The sequence below is a fragment of the Chinchilla lanigera genome, unplaced genomic scaffold (assembly GCF_000276665.1).
Source record: "Chinchilla lanigera isolate Chin_1 unplaced genomic scaffold, ChiLan1.0 scaffold00006, whole genome shotgun sequence".
NCBI classification, from domain to species: domain Eukaryota; kingdom Metazoa; phylum Chordata; class Mammalia; order Rodentia; family Chinchillidae; genus Chinchilla; species Chinchilla lanigera.
In genome coordinates, this window is record NW_004955407.1 from 21,997,868 (window position 1) to 22,017,807 (window position 19,940).

The window sequence follows — 19,940 nt, forward strand, 5'->3', positions numbered from 1 at the left end:
ATTTTTTTCCCAATTTTTTGTTACTTGATCTATCTCTTTGTGATAGCAGTGTGTTAAAGTCTCCTATTATGATCGTGCTGCTACTTATGTCATTTTTCATGTCTGATAGAATTTGTCTTATATAGGTGGGTGCTCCTATATTTGGTGCACAGATGTTTATGACTGTTGGCTCTTCCTCTTGAAGCTTCCCCTTCACAAGTATGTAGTGACCTTTTTTATCTCTTTTGGTTGTTCTTGGTTTGAAATTCACATTGTCTGCAAACAGAATAGCTACACCTGCTTTTTTCTGAGTTCCTGTTGTGTGCAGTACTGTTTTCCATCCTTTAATTTTCAGTCTTTGAATTTCCTTTTGAGTTAAATGTGTTTCTTGTATACAGCATATAGTTGAGTTTTGTTTCCTAATCCACTCTGCAAGTCTGCTTCTTTTGGTTGGTGCATTGAGACCAGTTACATTGATGGTTATAACAGATACGTGGCTTATCTTTGTCATGCTATTTTCCTGCTGTTGGATCCTCCTTTTTCCCGCTATTTAAGTGCTTGCTGTGCTTGTTGTTTCCTTTCTGTTGTTGTTGTTGAAGTTTCAGTCTGTTTTATCTTTTTCTAGTATATCTTTTAGTACTCTTTGTAGGATTGATTTCGTGCCCGTAAATTTCTACCATTATTCTTTATCATGAAAATATTTCATTTCTGCATGAAATTTGAAAGATAGCTTTGCAGGGTACATCAATCTGGGTTGGAAGTTGTTTTCTTTCAGTACCTGAAGTGCTTCACTCCAAGCTCTTCTTGCCTTGATATTTAGTGTTGAGAAGTCTGTTGTAATTCTGATAAGCTTTCCTTTATAGGTGATCTGTTTGTTTTCTCTCACAGCTTTCAATATTCTGAGCTTTTACTGAGTTTTTGGGATCTTGATCACTATATGCCTGGGTGTAGATTTATTTTGGTTATGAATAACTGCAGTTCTATATGCTTCACTTATCTGGATGTCTGATTCTTTTGCCATGCCTGGAAAATTTTCTGCTATTATTTCTGAAAATAGTCTTTTTATGTCATTTGTGTTGACACCGGCTGTTTCACTAATAACTATTAATCTGACATTGTTTCTCTTTGCTGTATCTTCCAGTTGTTGAATTGTTATTTCCTAATTCTTTGTTGTTTTTAAGAGATCCCTCGTTTCACATTCATTGGTGGCTATGCTGTCCTCAAGGTCTGAAAATCTATCTTCAGCTTCATTCAGGCAATTTTTCCAAGCTTTCAATGAATTTTTAAGTTCCTGGATATCTGTTTGCATCTGTTTCATACCTTCTAGTTCTTTTCTATATTGTCCCCTGAAGGTTTAATTGAGTTGTCTATGCGCTTCTATTTTCTTGTCTATGTCATCTTTGTATATGTTGAACATTTCTTTCATTATTTATTTCATTTCCTTCCTCACTTGAGACATTATTTCTGATATGATGTCTTCTATGGCCTGATGGAGTTGTTTCTTTACTTCAGTTGCGATCATTTCAGAAATTTCAGGTGTATGACTTCGAGGCTATTCTCTGGTGATGCTTTCTGGACTTGTTTTGAGTGTTGCGGAGGTCTGGAATTGCATTTTGCTCCTTTGTTTTGTCATGTTTGAAGAACCAGAGACTCCCTGTAGTGCAGTCTCACTGTTCTGATTGTTTGTGAGTGGCAAGGAGAAAACCTGAAGATCTCCAGTGCTCAAAGTAGCTCCTGTACTGGTGAGTGGTGGCAGCCCAGCCCGGGTCAACACACTATGTGTGTGGCAGGTAGCCCCCAAGACCCCAGAGAGTGCCTGAGCCTTAGCCTACCTTGCATGCTGGTTAGGGAGACAGAGCCCTGACTCACTGGGCTTTCCGAAGATGTCCGGAGCTCAGCCCAGCCCAGGCAGACACACTATGGGTGTGGAAGATAGCCACCAAGGCCCCAGAGGGTGACCGATTTTTCCTGCCTTGACCTGATGCTGGTCAGGGAGGGAAAGCCTAGACTCACCAGGCTTCCTAATGATGTCCACAGTTCAGTGCAGCCTGGGGCATCACCTCACAATTACTCTTTAAAGTATTATTGCCTGCATTTCTATGAGAATCACTCAGTGTACATATATTTATCTTGGCTTCATTTTTGAGACTTTGAGATTAAAACTTTCTCTGATGTTACTAGTATTAAGAGATTTCAACACCAACTCTAATAGAAAATGACTAATTGATACAGCACATTTTTGATAAATGCAATAATTGAGATGAATGTATTAGTTATTGATAGTATGGCATGCAGGGAATCTATATAATGTCACAACCATCACACTTATATTCAAAAACATTACATCTGTTCCAAATACATACGTAAGAAGAAGAAAACACCAAAATTAGATATTTTAGCATTAGTGAATGCCATCCAATTTCAAGCCACAATCCTAAACAAAGATTCATTTGAAAAACCTTGTTTTTGGTAAATAAAATAAAGACCACATATCACTATCTAACTTTACTATTTTGAGCTAAAATACAGAATAATGCCAGAAATGGAGACGAGGTATATAGAGAGATGTCAAATATATTATCTCTTTCTAGTTTTCTCTAAGCACAACTTTTTGGTATTAGAAAGTGAGGTAATTTTTCTTCTAATAATTTGTCCAAAATTAGTCATTTGGATGCAGACACAAATCAGGACTGAGCAGAAGAAACCATAGATGTTAAATGGTGAGAGCAGTTGTCAGGACATGTCTTCACATTTTAGTGCTTTAGGTTTTCACTAAGATTTACGTGCTTTAATAGATCTCCAGAGGTTAAGTATAGGAAATCTGGTTATTTGGAAATAAAATAAGGTAGAAAATTAGGTTTATTCTTAATCTATTTTCAAATATATACAGGATATTGTAGCTATGCACCCAGTCTCTGAAAAATATGGTCCTGATTAATTTCCATTTTGATGATTTGTATGGAATGAAATATTAATCAAGTACTTAAAAATAAGTTAACTGATTTTATACTCAATTTCATTTCATTTTGATGATTGTATATTTACTATACCTATCATCAAATTAGTATTAAATTATCTAGGATGTTTTCTGATTATTAAACTCCCACATTTCAATTTTTTCTGTAATTCTTGCTTAGAGAAACATATTTACTTCAAAGCACACGTGTCTAATGCACAGCTCTTAGGCCCCATATGGACCTGAATTCTAGAAATGCAGCCTTACAATATCATACAAGTTAATGCTTTATTATGTGATTTTAATGATGTTTAATGACTCATTTGTGTGGTTCTTTAGCATGGACTACATATTTCATAATAAAACCAGATACTGATGCATTGGTTTCACAAAGCAAGACCAAATACGGCAAGTGTTTTATGTTTATGTTGCCCTCTTTTGTTTGTTGTAATAAAGGTATGAAAATAAAGGAAGTTTTGTTACCTATATGCGTAAGCCATGCAGTCTATTTTATACAAGCCTCAAAATGATTCTTCTTGTCTATGTCATCTTTGTATATGTTGAACATTTCTTTCATTATTTATTTCATTTCCTTTCTCACTTGAGACATTATTTATGGTCCAGGCAAGAAAAAGTTGGACACACATAAAAATCTAAATATGAGAGACACAAATTGTTTACATAATACTTCGGAGATATTTCTCAAATTTTCTGATATCTTTAAATTCATTTAAGAGAAATTAAATGATTGTCAATGCTCAAATACAATAAAGCTGTCAAAACAATAAAACAGTGTCTTAGTTACTTTTCTCGTTGCTGAAATACCCAATACTCAACTTTTCCAAGCAGAAAAAGTTTATTTGGCTCAGTTTGTAGAGGTTTCAATCCATAATCAATTGGCTCCAAGGCAGGACACTTTGGCAGAGGGGCATCACGGAGGAGATCTATTCATGACACCGGCAAGATAGCAAAGCAACAAGAGAAAAATAGACAAGACTCTTTCTGTCCCTCATATTGTATACATGATACCTGCCCTAGGGCAGGTGTGGTACTCACACCCTTAATCCTACCAGAACTATGCCAAACCAATCCGTGGACTGATTTACTAATCAGAAACTCTTCATCCCCACATCACTCTCTCTAGATACAGTCACCTCTGAAAAAGCTCTATTACACATTGAGCCTTTCAGGGGACATCTAGACACAAACCACAACAGCCATCAATAAGTGTTTGATTGATTAACAGTGGCAATGAGGCATAAATTTTGAAATGAAACGGGATTAATGAGCTCTGGCATCCAGAATTGGTATATAAATATGTTACAGTAGTGAGTATAATTATTGCAAATGTTTCACTTGTTTGTGTAAAAAACAAATCTTGACTGATCAGAGATATTTATGTTTTAATACAACACATGGAGCTATAAGAAGCTGTTTTGAAAAGTTGGGAACATTTCAGTTTTGCTTAGAAGATAGGATATAGTTGGCCCTGTGGAGATGGGAAAAAGGGAGATAAGCTCCAGAGAAAGTTGAAGTAAATGTAGAGGGAGAGAAAGGTGAATAAGCTGGTGGAGACTGAGAATCGATCTTAGTGTCTATGCAGAAAATTTCTAGAAGTATAATTGAAACAAACTTTAAAATGCAAGTTTTCTTTCATCTAAAATTTGTACAGTAATTGATTTATTATACAAAATAAATCTACTTTGAAGATATTTTTGTAGGGGAGCACAATTTAAAGATACCACTAGAAATCTTCCCATGCAACAACCATATGACTATTTCAAACAAAAATTAAATAGAATAGATAAACCAGAAAAAAATATGAAAGCTCATGAAATAATTTGGTTTAAAAATAATGAGTGCCTGTATTTGAAAAAAGATGCACACAAATGGTATTTCATAAGTTATATTTCCAAGACTTGATAATTGATTAATTTTAGCAAAAAAGTAATGACTGAACTATGAGCGAATTTTTGTGGGATTAGAATGAGTTTAGTTTGACTACGAAAAATTTAAAATTAAATTGCACTGCTCATATGAGAGTTATGTTCATACTGAATATTGCAAGATTAGATTGTGGGTAAGTACAGAACGAATACTCATAAACATAAAAGGGAACTGATGGCACAGTGCAAAATGATGCCAAAAAGTAAAAAGCAAAAGAAAGAATGATAAAAGAATGAGGAATAGCATTAAAATTTTGTTTTTTTCTTTTACCCTGTGGTTCCTTCCATTCTGTTCATAGACCTGCCAAAGTCTTCAATTTTTAAAATCCCTGCTTTCATGTCCAGATTTCTGCATATTGCAATATCATCCATCTCTTCTGATTTTTATAAGAGCAATATCAAATTTATTGAGTTGTGCAATTTACCAATTTGATCCCATTTCTTTAAAGTTCAGTAAGAGATTAGCTGCTTTCCTTAATGGAAAAACTACCTATGAATTGTAATTAAAAATAGCATTATTCACACTATTTAAATATATCCCTTTCCTAAGGAAGGAAGGACTGGGATGAGGGAAGGAAGAAAAAAGAAAGAAGGAAGGCAAAATATAAATATATGTCGTTCTATCCAGTGTGTCAAGTCCCTTGAACGATGGTGCCCGCGGATGGTAAGGAAAAGAAAGAGAGAGAAGAAAAGCAAGAGAGGCAAATGTCTGGGATCAAGGGGCTTACAGCCCCTCACACTGCAGCCTCCAGTACCAATTTCAGTCACCTTTTATTGAGTGAGAACCTAGGGCTTATCCAGTACTAATGGGAGGATACCAAACATTTTAGCAAGGATAATCAAAGGATTATCCTTTTCCACATGTCATCCAAGACACGACTGTAATCCCAGCACCCAAGACACGTTTATAATCCCAGCACTCAAGAGGCTGAGACAGGAGGATCGTAAACTCAAGGTTAAACAAATCATTGTGTCCTTAATGCATTCTAATCAAAGAATGTCCTTCTCCACAAATATATATATGAGTAGCTGCAATAGCTGTATTGCTGATGTCTGATGGTGTATTGAAATGCCCAGTCAATGCTTACAATTCTTTATGTTCTGATCAACTTTGCATGCTTGTGTCTGATGGTCTGAGCAACTGATTTCAAGGTGACAGTATGCAGTGGAGTTACAATGATGAACTCCTGCCATCCTGTCTAGTGAAATTCTGTATTATCTCTGACGTTTTATCGAAGAATTATTTTCTTATTCTGTTTAATGGTTTGAGCAATCTTTCATTTTTACATCTGATAAACTGAGCAATGTATTTGAGGACAGTGATATGTAATGTAACAACCACTGTTGTTTTGCATTATTTTGTCTTGAGACCCTGTATCACTTTGAATGTGTTTATGTTCGTGATACTCATATGCTGCTACTGTTCTATTTTTTTGTTTGTTTATTTCTCCTATACTACTCTCTTTAACATATATATATTTTTAAAAGAGTAGTATATAGTATATATGTATATATATTGCCCTTTCCTAGCTGTCTTCCTAAACCTTGTAGCACGTGCTTTTCATTTGTTTCTGAAAAAGTAAGATTTCCTTGAACACTTTTGAGGCCCTGAAATAAGTTGAGAATCCTCTGATTATTGAGAAATTATGAGTAAAAATAGGACTCAAACTAGAAAGGAAGGAAGAGTGTCTTGTAGCTTAGCCTAAAACTCCCAGAAAGGTTTCCCAAAGAGATGAAGAAATTCACTAATGGAGTACGAGTCATATGAGGAAACATTTTATTTTTTTTTTGGTTTTTGGTTTTTCTCTGGTACCAGGAACCGAACTCACGACCTTGTGCTTGCCAGGCAGGCGCTTTTGCTGCTGAGCTAAATCCCCAGCCCCTTTATTTTATATTATTGTTTGAAAAAATCATTCCAAAGTGCTAAAGCAATATATTTTACAGGTACTTTTTGAAAACATTGTGTTCCTTTCTCACATTTTAAAAAATTAAATCTCTATTTGTTTATAATTTTGTTTAATTATTTATAATTCTGTTCTAATTGTATGTTCTTAAGGAGTACGATATGATGTTTCAATATGCAGACACATTGTGTAATGTTAAAGTTACATGTATCTCCTGAAACATTCATAATTTCCTTATTATAAAAATATTTTGAATACTTTCTTCTAAATTTTGAAATGTTATTGCTTTCATAATTGATTTATTTAAACATATTATACATAGTTACATTACATTCCTGGTCTAAAATCTCTACAATGTGTATTATTTGAAATTTCAAACAGTGTTTCTCTCCTGGCTTTTTTTTCTTACAGTGCTTTATTTTACCATTGGTTTGATAATGTCAGAATGTGAGTTGACATCAAAGAAAATTTCACTTATAAAATTGTAGGTGCCTTGCTTGAAAATGTGGTTATTCCTGAAAGGGTTTATTTTTAATTGTGCCCCTTGGCCTGGAGCTCTGAATGTGAGACTGCTTGCCTTCTAGCTTTGCTTTTCTCTTCGGTTTCCAGGGATCATGTGTTCATAGTTAAAATTCCAAACCTGGGTATGGCAAAAATTGTGATTAGCATACATGCAAAAACATTCCTCCTTCCTAGGTCAGTAGAAGGAATCTTCTTTGTTATTTCTCCTTGTCAGGGGATTTGATTGATTCTATTATCTCTTTCTACTCAGGGTGGATATGAACCTAGTCCAGTGTTCACTTTTCTGGAGTACACTACTGCACTGGAGACTACTGCACTGGAGTACACTACTGCACTCCTGACTCTGTTGTCTGTGCTAAGCTAAATAAATGTTTTGACTGTTGTAACTAGCTCACCCCCATGATAGGCTTGCACTCGGATTTCAAATTTTTCTGTTCATCCCTGACACCTTTATGACATGACTGAAAGTTCAGGGATTTATTTGTGGAAAAAAAAAAAGATGGAGGGACAGAGTTTCTGGGGATATCTAGTTTGTCTTATCACTAAAACTACGTGTGTCAAGTTATATGAAAACAAAGTTTAGCTACATTTTAAAATTTTTCGTCATCCGACTACTTCACTTTAAATTCAACAGCAAGCATTTATGATTCTGAACATCTGCTGCCTTTCTGTTCCTCTATCCCGGGTTCTCCTTTGAGCACATTCATATTATGAATTCTCACACTCTTTCGTATGCCTCCTTTCATGGAAATATTTTTATTAAATAATTCACACGCAGCTAATTTATATATTGTAATTGTTGTAACTACAGTATATAGTTTTCTCTTTCCACCAAAGTTTCAAATTTGTGCATTATTTCTCATTAGCTATTGCCCAATATATTTATGCATGTAAAATCTAACTCATAAAGAAGGAATAGCTTCCTGAATATGAATTATTTTCTTTACCTGACTAACAAAATTTTGATGTATTACCTTAAATGCTGTACGTAGTCGGTTATAAAATAGATAATAATGCAATCAAAATGCTAATGGATTATATTTTTGAAGTATCCATTTGTCATTATGGGTAATAAAAATTTGGGAAATTTCTGGTGTTTAAGCACGTGGCTTACAAATGATTCATTGCAATTCATAGTTGAAACCAAATTAATTGTTTCTCAATTTTTTTCAGCTCTTCTTCAAGTGACAATTTCACTTAGCAAGGTAGAGCTTAGTGTGGGAGAATCGAAATTCTTCACATGTACAGGTATGTATTTAATAATTGGTAAAATACATTTGCTCAATTTGACTAAAAACTCAATTTCCTAAAAATAAATTATGAATGCACTTATAATGGTCTAAAATTTCTTAATAACCATGTGTGGCATATTAAACTTCATGAAAATTATTCCTGTTGTTTTCAAGTTATTAATTTTGAATATTAAACTCGATTGATTTTTTAAAATAGCATTATGTTTCAATAACTTATGCATGAATAATATCTTAAATGAAGATCAGGAAAATAGCTCAGTGGCATGAGCGCCTGCCTGGCGAGCTGAAGGTCCTGAGTTCGATTCCCAGTGCCAAACCAAAACATATCTTAAATGAATTTATATATTTCTGCCTAAGTAGTAATATTAGGAAAAATGTAACATTATAATCAAACTGACTTTATAAATAAGCAATGAATAAATTAGATATGGCACAGTGCATTTTAGTTACGTTTGAATGAAAATTGTAGACCAAAATTCTGTCCTTTGAAAAGGTAAATATTCACATATGTTAGATAGTTATTTAAGGAAGAAAGCTTTTCTAAGACCTATGAATCAAATATATCATATATCATAATAGCTATAGAAAAGTATATGAGCTTTATTTAATTTAAACATGAAGATGAGGATTCTTTTGGAAGACATTAAAGTACTTTATCATCACATTTTTACTTAGAGTGTGAAGTGAAAACCTGCTGCAACTATTCAGACACATCAAATTCATTTTTGTGCATACCTGCTTTTATACCTAGAGCATCTAAATTTATTTATTCTGTGCTAAAATTGCTTATGAAGACATTTTAGAATTGTTTCTGTTCTTATTTATACTAAAACAATTCAAATCTCATTTGAGGTAACTCTTCTTGACATGAACTGCCTGGTAGAAGTTATCTTGAGAATGATGCTTATGTAAATTGTTGGTAAACATTAAATACAAATATAGTTTCAGAAATATATTCATAAACTATATCCAGAATATATGTGTGAAAATGTTACATTTTGAAAAAATGAATAGCACCTACGATTCTTCATATACGTGCCTTCCTAAAGGTCTCAATTCGTAGGTTTATAAATACACTGTATATTCAAAAACTGTAGATGAAACTGTAGAGGCATGACTGGTCCAACATGACATATTATGTCAGAAGAAATTTCACATAGACTATAGTTCTTTAAATGTCATTTATATTACATTTATACAGAAGCAGATATACACATACACACTCAATTATATCACATGATGACAATAATAAAATAATAAACAATGAAATTTTAAAATAGATTTTAATTATATGTTTTCATGTCATTAGATATGTTGCAGTCAGTTTTTCATATTGAATATCATCAAAATAACACCTAAATGAAAATTAATCATAAATATCTTTCAGTCACAGTGAGTTTCTTCTTTTCCTTCCTTGTTTTGGTGGAGGAAAAGAGTGTGGGTGTGCACAATCAAACTTGGGGTCTAGTGCATTTTAAGAATACACTCCACTACTGAATTATTACTCTAGCTCTTGAAGTTTTCAATAAGAAGGCAAATAAGTAAATATTGCTTCCTTTTGCATGAAGATGTATTACCAAGCGCCCTACCATGTTATGGACATAGTATTATTTATGTTACTTATATTAATAAAACACGAATCTAAAAATAAAAGATATGATATGCCATACAAATAAGAATGCTTATATTATTTTTCTGTTCTTATGTGACGATGAATATATAACTCTCAATTTTTCAGACTCATTAAAATCTTTGTATAAATATATCTATATCTATATGTATGTATGTATCTATCTATATAAAGTATCTTTAATATAAGCAAGAAGGTAAATGTGCTCTTTGGTCTAAATAAAACTGTAGCACATGTAACAAATGTGTTTTTATAACATATCCAAGAAAATAAAAACATTTAATATATTTATTAATGATGTACAATGATGCAGACTTATCAACAGTAATTTTGATAGAAAATTTTTACTAGAGGTTCTAAAAGAATGCCAGCTATGACAATTGTATGAAAATATAGAATAGATTCACAATGAATTTCCTAACATATTTGAGGGAATAAAATGTCCAACATATTCCTTAAAATGTCTATTGTCTGTACTATAAAATTAATATGATGCTCATTTTTATTATTCCCTTCCACTTTTCCTACAAATATAGAAATAAAACAAATACCACCTAAATGCATTTTGTTGTAACTATTATGGTTTATGGTTCTGTTCAGAAAAATAATATACAGCTTAGCTAACATTCATTTAAAATTCTAATATTCCATATTTGAACTGGTCCAATTTGTTTTTAAAAGAAAGATAATTTCTTTCTAAAGAGAGTTCATAAGAACAAATCAGGAGGAAAATTTTTCTTAAAGAAGTCCTGTAGGTATTCTTTAAGGTTATACACTTCCCTTGATACATCTGAATTAGTAGTATAAGTTGCTGAAACAAATCATCTCTGAAATAATTAGATGAAATACCTCCACACATAAAAGCAAATGCAGGTAAATGTATTTTTTAAACCTACTTTCTGAATTGTAAAACTTAATATTTGTATTGTAGTGCTTTGATGGGAATAGAAATAAAACAAATACCAATAGCCTAGAGAGATAAGTATTATTTCAATATAACTATCATCTGATTCAATAGTTAACAACTGTAGATTAAAAAGATAAAACTACTCATTTCAGTTGGAGAAAGACCAGGATTTCATTTTAATAGTGGATTTTGGTTTCATTTTAATTTTGCCTTCTCATATAAGGAAACAATTTGGGAAATTAAATCAAAATTCAGAATTATTATAGGTCATATTTTGCTTTGCAAGTGATTTATATTCTTATACGCTCCTGTTTAATAGAGAAAATACTGCTATATCTTTAACAAGAAAATTTAATGTAGGACGTTATCTTCACATGTATATTTGTGTTTAAATATACCTGTCAACTGGTTTTATGTCTGGCTCACAGGGTTTTAGTACTTAAACATAAATAATGGATTATATATAATCCATGGATGATCGATGTAAAACTTTGACTCTCAAAACTTAAAGGCTAGGTAGAAAATTTCTTTTGGATTTTTGAGTTTGCTTTCTTGAGCAAGATTGAGTATTCACTGCTGGGTAAATAAAGATGAACATTTGTGTTAACATTTGTGTTTATTTTCAAATTTGTATAATTTTCAGATTTCCAATTTTCTATTTATATTTTTTCTAAATTATAAAAATGTTGCATAATAGTAAATGTCACTGCCAAAGAAACACTTGAACATATTTACCAATGTTTCTTTTTCATGGCTTTGTGTAGCAATTGGTGAACCTGAGAGTGTAGATTGGTATAATCCGCAAGGAGAGAAGATAATTTCAACACAGAGGGTGGTGGTGCAGAAGGAAGTCGGCAGGTCACGACTGACCATCTACAATGCAAATGTAGAAGATGCAGGGATATATCGTTGTCAAGCAACAGATGCCAAAGGACAAACACAAGAAGCTACGGTAGTTTTGGAAATTTACCGTAAGTCATGTATTTATTAGTTTAATTGTACTTTGTTATAGAGAATTCAAAAAACATTTGTTGAATAATATAAACTGACACTCAGGAACAAACTGCATGCTATATAATGTTCTAAGATGTGTACTACTTTAGTATGTCTTAAAATACACAGTAGGTAATAGTTATAAATCTATAAATGTAGATAATTCTATTGGTTCAATGATATAAACAAAAATGTTTCAGTTTTCTCAGTACATTAATCCTCCTTTGAATAAATTATTTATTTGCTGATATGAACTATACTTAGACTAAATTTTAATTTTAAAATAAAAATCATGATTGAAACAGATGACATTATATATGTCATAGCTTTACCATTTTTAATGGCAATAGCATGAACTTTGGGGGGAAATAGAATGAATGGGAACAAAGAGAAAGAAAGCAGAAAACTAATCTAGTAGAGAAAAATACTTTGTCAAGATTCATCACCAACTATTCCATCAGCTACTCCACTAGCTGATTCCACCAGCTATTTGCATTAACAAGATTTTTAAAATGTACCCTTGCTTCTTATCTTTCAAATATATTATTTTCCAGGTCCCTTTCTTCTCTCTTATATTTAAAAATTATTAACTTGTGATTTCACAAGATCACTGTAAAATGACTTTACAGAATCACTGTGAATAATATGTACTTCCTAAAACCAAACTCTATAAATTACTTTTGTGACCTTGTACCAATTGTCTAACTTCCCTGTCATTTCTGTCTCTATGTATAAATAGGGGTAATAGAACGTTCGTCATACCTACAGTTATTTTGATGATTGCATTAACTAATATTGCGTAAAGTATTCACAATAATGCCTTACAACAAGTGGTGGTTAGCATTTATACCTGAAAATATTACACACATTTTTAGAATATGCCACCCTAAGTGGTCACCTCTTTATAGATTTATGTTTTATGATTCTAGAAGTAGGGTAAAGAAAAAATGTCAGCTCATTCCCATAGTAAGGTTTCTGGCCAGCTAACAAAGAACCTGTTAATGAGTTATTAGTCTCAATTATTTTTTCTGATTTGCTTCCCCTGCTTACTTGAAGCTCCCTCCTTAAAGGAATATTTCCTTATTTATGTGACCAGCTACAGTAGCTATCCCACATGAAATGAAAAATTGAGTCAAAATGTTCATTTCAGAGACACAGCATTTTAAGAGACTTTTCTATTTTTTTGTTTTAATTTTAAAGATAAGGAAAAAATAACAACAATGGTATAAAATTCCAAACAAGATTGTAGGAGAGTAACAGTGGTTAGTACATTGCCTTTTGTGGTCTTCAAAGTAGATACTCATATTACAAGAGATAGGCATAAAAATTACTCAAACCACGTAGGCATAAACTTTTCTTTTTAGTGAACCAATACCAATTAGTATTATAGCTATTTTAACTATCTTTGGTGTGTATATATTTTTTTCCTTTTCCCTTCTTTTGTTTCTCTTTCCTTTTGAGCAGTTTCTTCCTCTTTCACAGTATCTGTTGTACATTTTAGATCCTAGTTACTCTTTCAACTTCTTATATTAAGGACACAGTATGATGTTTACACATCCCAGAGTGATTTGTTTCAGTTATGAGTATGGTTTCAAGTTGCACCCATTTACCTATGAACGTCTCAACTTTTTCTTTCTTTATGCCTAAGTCATACTCCATTACATAAAAATACCACATCTTCTTTATCCATTCCTCAGTCAATGGGCATTTGGGTTGTTTCCAATATTTAGCTATTACAAATTGTGCTGATATAAACATGGGTGCACATGTATCACTGTGTTAAGATGTTCTTAACTCTTCTGGGAAAATATCCAGAACAGGAAAATTTGGGCTGAATGGGACCTCTAATCCTAATCCTTTCTTGAGGAATCTCCACACTGATTTCCGTAGTGGTTGTACCAGTCTACACTCCCACCAATAGTGAAGAAGGGTTCCTTTTTAGCCACAGCCCCTCCAGCATTTGTTATTAGTTGATTTCGTGATGATAACCATTCTTTCTGATGGAATCTCAGCCTTGTTTTAATTTGCATCTCCTCAGTGACCAAGGATACTGAATATTTTTTTCATATATTTATTTGCTATTTGTATTTATTCACCTGAGAAGTGTGATTTTTTTCAATATTTTAAATGGGAAAATGAAGATTTATTTGTTTAGGGGAAGATTAGAAAAAATAAAACAAATGTTGAGGGGCGCACAGTGCTTTGTTTTCAGAAAAATTCTCAACAAACACAAGTATCCATGTTCCTCTCATAAAACAAATATTGTTTTCAACCTAATACCAATCTAAGTCCTATAAAACAAATATAACAATAGAGAAGAGTATGGTGTAATACATGCTATGAAATTTGAAGGAAAAGTTATTAACTGTGAATAGAAAATAAGAAAAGTTGAAGGGGAAGACATTGTTATTTAGTAAGAAGGCTTTGGACAGGAATCTGAGTAAATTTTAGGGACTAAAAATGTTTTGGGCAAGAACAAACCTGGACTGTTCAAGGGAATATGAGGAAGACAGTACTCCCTGGAGGTCAGTGACCAGAACAGAGGAGAACCTGGGATCAGAGCGGGGGGTGGATTCCAGTGGGTCATAGTATGTCCTCATATAAGACCTACTATGGCACTGTGATGACTCTGAAATTTATTCTTGGTGTAATAAGAACTTATAAGGAGAAGAATGTTTTTATTTGGTTTGAGGTTTCAAAGATTTAGCTTTACCTAATTATTTTGCCATAGTACAATAAACATATTTTTATGTTTATGGTTTACAATATAGTAATGTGATAAATAATATTTCTTTTCTGACCTCTTTTGCTTTCTGGGTACAGAAAAACTCACTTTCAGAGAGGTGGTATCTCCTCAAGAATTCAAGCAAGGAGAGGATGCTGAAGTAGTCTGCCGAGTCAGCAGTTCACCCGCACCTGCTGTCAGCTGGTTATATCACAGTGAGGAAGTCACCGCTATTTCCGACAGTTAGTATTTTGGTAACTCCCTAAGTTATATGTTCTAAAAATACTGCGACTTGTGAAAATACTGAATAAATGTAGTTAATTAAAGGAAATCTAATTTTTGACCCCAAATGTCAAACAATAATTTAAAAAACTTTTAAAGATATAGTTGAAAGATTGGTAAAACCATGGGCCTCAGACCTAATTCAGAACCTGGTTTTTCTGTAAGATATTCTCAAATATATCCCTGCTCAATCATTACATATTTCTTATGTCTCCCTTGGTGGCAGAAGTGAGCAACTGTGACAAATGCTTTGCCTTCCAAAGCCTATGATAGTTATGTGGACAGTTATAGAAAAGTTTGCTTACTTATTTTCTACTTTCAAGGAAAATAAAACACTTTTCAACAAAAATATTTAAAGAAAGGTGTACCTCCTGATTTGACATATTGTAATTCAAACATGATCCCATGAGCTCAGCACAGGTAAACTAAACACCTTTGTGAGTCTTGTTTATTATTCTGGGGCTGTCTTTTCAAAGATACCTGCATGTTCTAAATATTATGGAAAACTATGTATGGATAATAAAAAGTACATTCATTCAAATTGTCTTCATGTTTTTGATTCAGACTGAGCTGAATCCCAGAATAATATGACATTTGAAATTGAAAGCATAATTTGCTTACATTATGCTTCTTTACCATTGTGCATAGGGAACATTTTCAATTTAGACTATTTTTTCAATGCACCTGCATTGCGCAGAAGTACAAAATAATTGAATCTTTTAAAAGTATTTTCTATGTTGGATGATTCCTTTTTGTGTTTCGAAGAGTTGAGATTCCTACAGCATAAAGGACAGAAAGTAGAGTATCTATTTTTGAAAATGTAGAGAGAATGTATCATAATCATGTTCAATAGTCATTTTTTAATGTAGAATAATCTTTCTGAGGTTGGCACATTCAGGGCTTGTCAGATTTTGACAAAAACTCATTGTTAATGAGGAAGTATACTTAATTTCTTCTTGTTTTATTTAGTGTGACTGCTTTAGACTTTATTAACAAGTCCTATAAGTAAATTGTGCAATATTTTAGAGCTTTGTTTCTCCTGTAATCATAAAAAGGTCATTTCTATTCTGACAGTTAAATAACAATGTATAAACTTTTTTTGAGATAATTTGATATGAAGAGTGATATGTATGATTTATCATAAACCTTATTAACGTGAGGACTTTGAAACCAATTTTATTTTTAAAGATGCATGAAGAACAAAAGCCTGAGAAGAAAGTGAATAGTTAAGGGAAACCTGAGTTAGGGGTGGTGGGGTTGCACGGTGATGTTCCCGTCATACAGTCCACACCTTTTCCCCCCTGACCAACATGGAATGGTGTAAATAAGCAGCCCCACTTTGCTTGTACTCCCTTCGAAGACCTTCAATTATGGAAGACTTTTCCTAATTGCTGTGTTCCTCAAGCAGATTCATCGCCTGTAAAAATAGATTTTATTTATTTCAAAAATTACTGGAAGTTTGGAAATTATGCAGGAGACATCCTTCAATGTTGACTAACTTATTATCTAGGTACAGAAAGTATCAGATGAACCATTTGGTTAGGTGTTGAGTCCTCAATAAAGTACATTTATCCATTTATTTTTCTCATTCTTATGGAGCTTTGAAAATCTTTCAATTAGGTTTACCAAAAGTACATGTGTATAGGTTGTATTTAAAGGGAAAATGCAGTGTAGATGAAACCCCTGGAGTTAACAATGAAACAAAACTCTACGGCAAGCAACAACAACATAAAATGGCAAAGGTGATTATTTTTAATATTATTTAAATTATTCAGAGAATTGTGAGACAGGTCAAACTTTTCTAACCTTGTGATAGTAGGTAAAATTTGGCACATATATTTTTATTGAAGAACTTGTGCATTTATTATCACGTACAAAAAGTAATAATCTTTATTTTATACAGTCTTTTTTATAGCTAATGGAAGATTAATTTTGTAACTCTGAAATAAATGGGTAGAGAGATTAAAAAGAGCATAGATATAGAGGATCTAAGTACTTTCTAAAGTGTAATCCAAGTAAAATTTACATATTCCAGATCAAATAATGAAGGGTTATAAATATTCATTAGTTATGCTTTTGACAGTAACCGTGTGACATATATCCATAACAACAATACTGCAAACATAATTGAAGTGGAATGTTTCTGTTGCCTTTGAAAGGAGATTTATGTGCTAAAGATTCCACGCAAGTAGCAAGTCAAGGTGGCATTTTCTTTTCATAAAAGTTGAATATTCTCACTTTTAGTGACACTTTTGCTTACATGGAGGGATATATAGATGTTCATTCAACATTTATTAGGTATAAAAATTATCTCATGAGTGTTGGAAGTACTTTGTTTAATATCTAATGGTTGTATTCTTTCAGTATCAGTAATTATGAGTAAAGTCATCTTTTTTTAATAAAAATGGTATATAATCTGTTTCTGTTATAAAAGGTTCATTTAGCAGTTATCTACTGCCAGCTTATGCTCTCTTGAATTCTACATGCTCTTTCCTTTTCATATTTTTTAAGCTGCTCTTTCCTGCCTAGCTTCTTTTTATATGCTGTTGATTGCCAGTTAGTAAGAAAAACAAGTGCATTACCTTCAAAATAATAATAATAATAACAATAATAATAATAATAATAGTCTACAGGTATGGATGTAGATAAATCAGTAAGATAATCAGATATAACTGAGTTAATGTTAAAGACAGTACAGCAAAAAATATGAAAAGCAAAGAATACCTAAGCTAGTTAAAGTGAGAGTGTTAAAGATGCCTGCGAGGAAGGAAATAGCATCTTTAAATATAAATAGTGATTAGGCAAAAAAGGGTAGTGAGGTCTTCCCAGGAGGAGAGGACATCATGTGCAGTGGCCAGACGTCAAAGACAGCATGGATTGGGCATACCAAATTAGAATAATTTCATAACTTCTCGAAGCTTTGAGTAACTACAACTTGCATAGTTATATAATTAGATAATACAACTAACATATCTTAATCATGAGCTAAAAGGAAATGAAGCTAAGCAGGAAACATGGCTTTGACATCTCTGTTAAAGACTTTGGAATTTATCTAGAGAGAAGTCACCAAATGGTTGTAATGAAGGGAGTGACGTGGTCTAATGTGTTATTGAAGATGACAATATTTCTGTAAAGACACTGACCTGGATGGAATTCAAGGCAAAATTGCAAGTCCTGAGAAACATCAGATCCTAAGGATATAGATGGTGAGGGAGAAGTGTTTTCCAGTGCTAGTAAACCTTTCAGTTTTTGATGGTAATTAACAGTGCCCCCTGTAGCACGTGTGCCAAAATTCACCACCACTGGTTTAGCACAAAGTCAGAAGTGACAGGACTATGGGTTTTGTTGGTTATGGCTATTTGAAGGATGCCTTAGAATTTGACTTGCACAAAGAAAGGCCCATAACTTACACAATTTTCGTTAAGCAGATAGTTCCATGTAAAGGCGTTGTAAAGTTAGGTCAATACAGACTGAAGTAAAGCAGGTGGACGTATTCAGCTAAATTTTAGACAAGCTGAGATAGAAGTACTTGCATCTGCAAGACTGTTAACCAGAGTCACAGAACACAGAAGATTAATCTGATCTGAAGAAAAACTGTGTGTCATCAAAGTGTAGAGAGTGATTGAAGCCACAAGGGTAGATGAGAGAAACCATTAAGTAGATGTAAAAGGAAATAAAAAAGAAAGGACTTGGAGATAACTTGGTTGAAGAAGCATAAAAAGATATTTATTCAGTAGTATCTGATTTAATTTATTTTCTGATTTTGATCATTAAAATTATACTTCTGTTTGAATGAATAAACATGGATTGTACTAGTCACTTTCCTGTTGCTGGGACAAATACCTGACATGTACAACTTGAAGAATGGCTCACGGCTTCCAATGGGTTCTGTCCATAATCGATGGGATGCAAAGCAGAAACGGCATAGTTTCCACTATGCCTGGTATACAGCACCTGCTCATCCCACTTGTGCAGAAAGCAGAAGGAGAGGAGGAGCCGGGGAGAAGAATGTATTCTTCCAGTTCGCACCGCAGTAACACCCTCAAACCAGCTCCCTCCGCAGCAGCACATTCAGCTACTCAAGTCATCAGTGAATGAATGTACTTCTGAGTATAGCACCCCTATGCTTCAATCATCTCCCCAACACTGCTCTTTCGGGGGACATTTTAGGCCTAAATCATAACGCAAATAGCCCCTAACAATGACAAATTTCTAAAACCATTATTTGTGAATGACTGAAATGGTACTTTCTTCAGATATTTTCTGGAAACACCATCAGGATGCACTTCATTTCTGTAGTTTGCTAACAACCTATGTACACATTGAGACTGTCACATATGCAGTTTTCCCATGGTTTGTTTCCTTTGTGTAAAAATTATATAGATGCAAGCACATGTTTCACCCTGTGTTTAGATTTACAAGTAATTATTGTTTTCATAAAATTCTAACACTTTCTCACAGTTAGTAAAAGTAACAGAGTAGAAAGACTATTTGAAACTAAAACTTTGCAGGTAGAAAAGACACTGATTTATTCTCAGGCTATCGTTTTATTTTTTTATTTTATTTTATTTTATTTTTTTATTTTAAAAATAAAAGGAGGAAAACATTAACAGACAGACAACATTTTACACAATAGCAAAAGAACAGTACAGACAGTCTGTAGTTACAAACAAAGTGGTAGGGAATTTACAATGCTTGTTGTATTACATACTGATATCTTCAAAGTGGTTTCTCATGAAAACATATGTAGACATGCAATGCTGATCAACCAAGGACTCATTGACAGTTTCTTTCAGCATAGAAATACAAGACAGTAGAACAGCCATGTTATCTATCCTGCATA

At 33.0% G+C, this 19,940-nt stretch overlaps 1 protein-coding gene across 2 annotated transcripts in view; it reads left to right on the forward strand.

Annotated features, from left to right (window-relative positions):
* Ncam2 (neural cell adhesion molecule 2) overlaps positions 1-19,940 on the forward strand; it is a 490,334-nt gene that overhangs the window by 267,537 nt on the left and 202,857 nt on the right. For both annotated transcript variants that reach the window (XM_005375584.2, XM_005375585.2), the window contains exons 2-4: positions 8,481-8,555; positions 11,862-12,068; positions 14,914-15,057. In XM_005375584.2, coding sequence (XP_005375641.1) covers positions 8,481-8,555; positions 11,862-12,068; positions 14,914-15,057 — 426 coding nt within the window. The remainder of the gene's footprint in view (positions 1-8,480; positions 8,556-11,861; positions 12,069-14,913; positions 15,058-19,940) is intronic.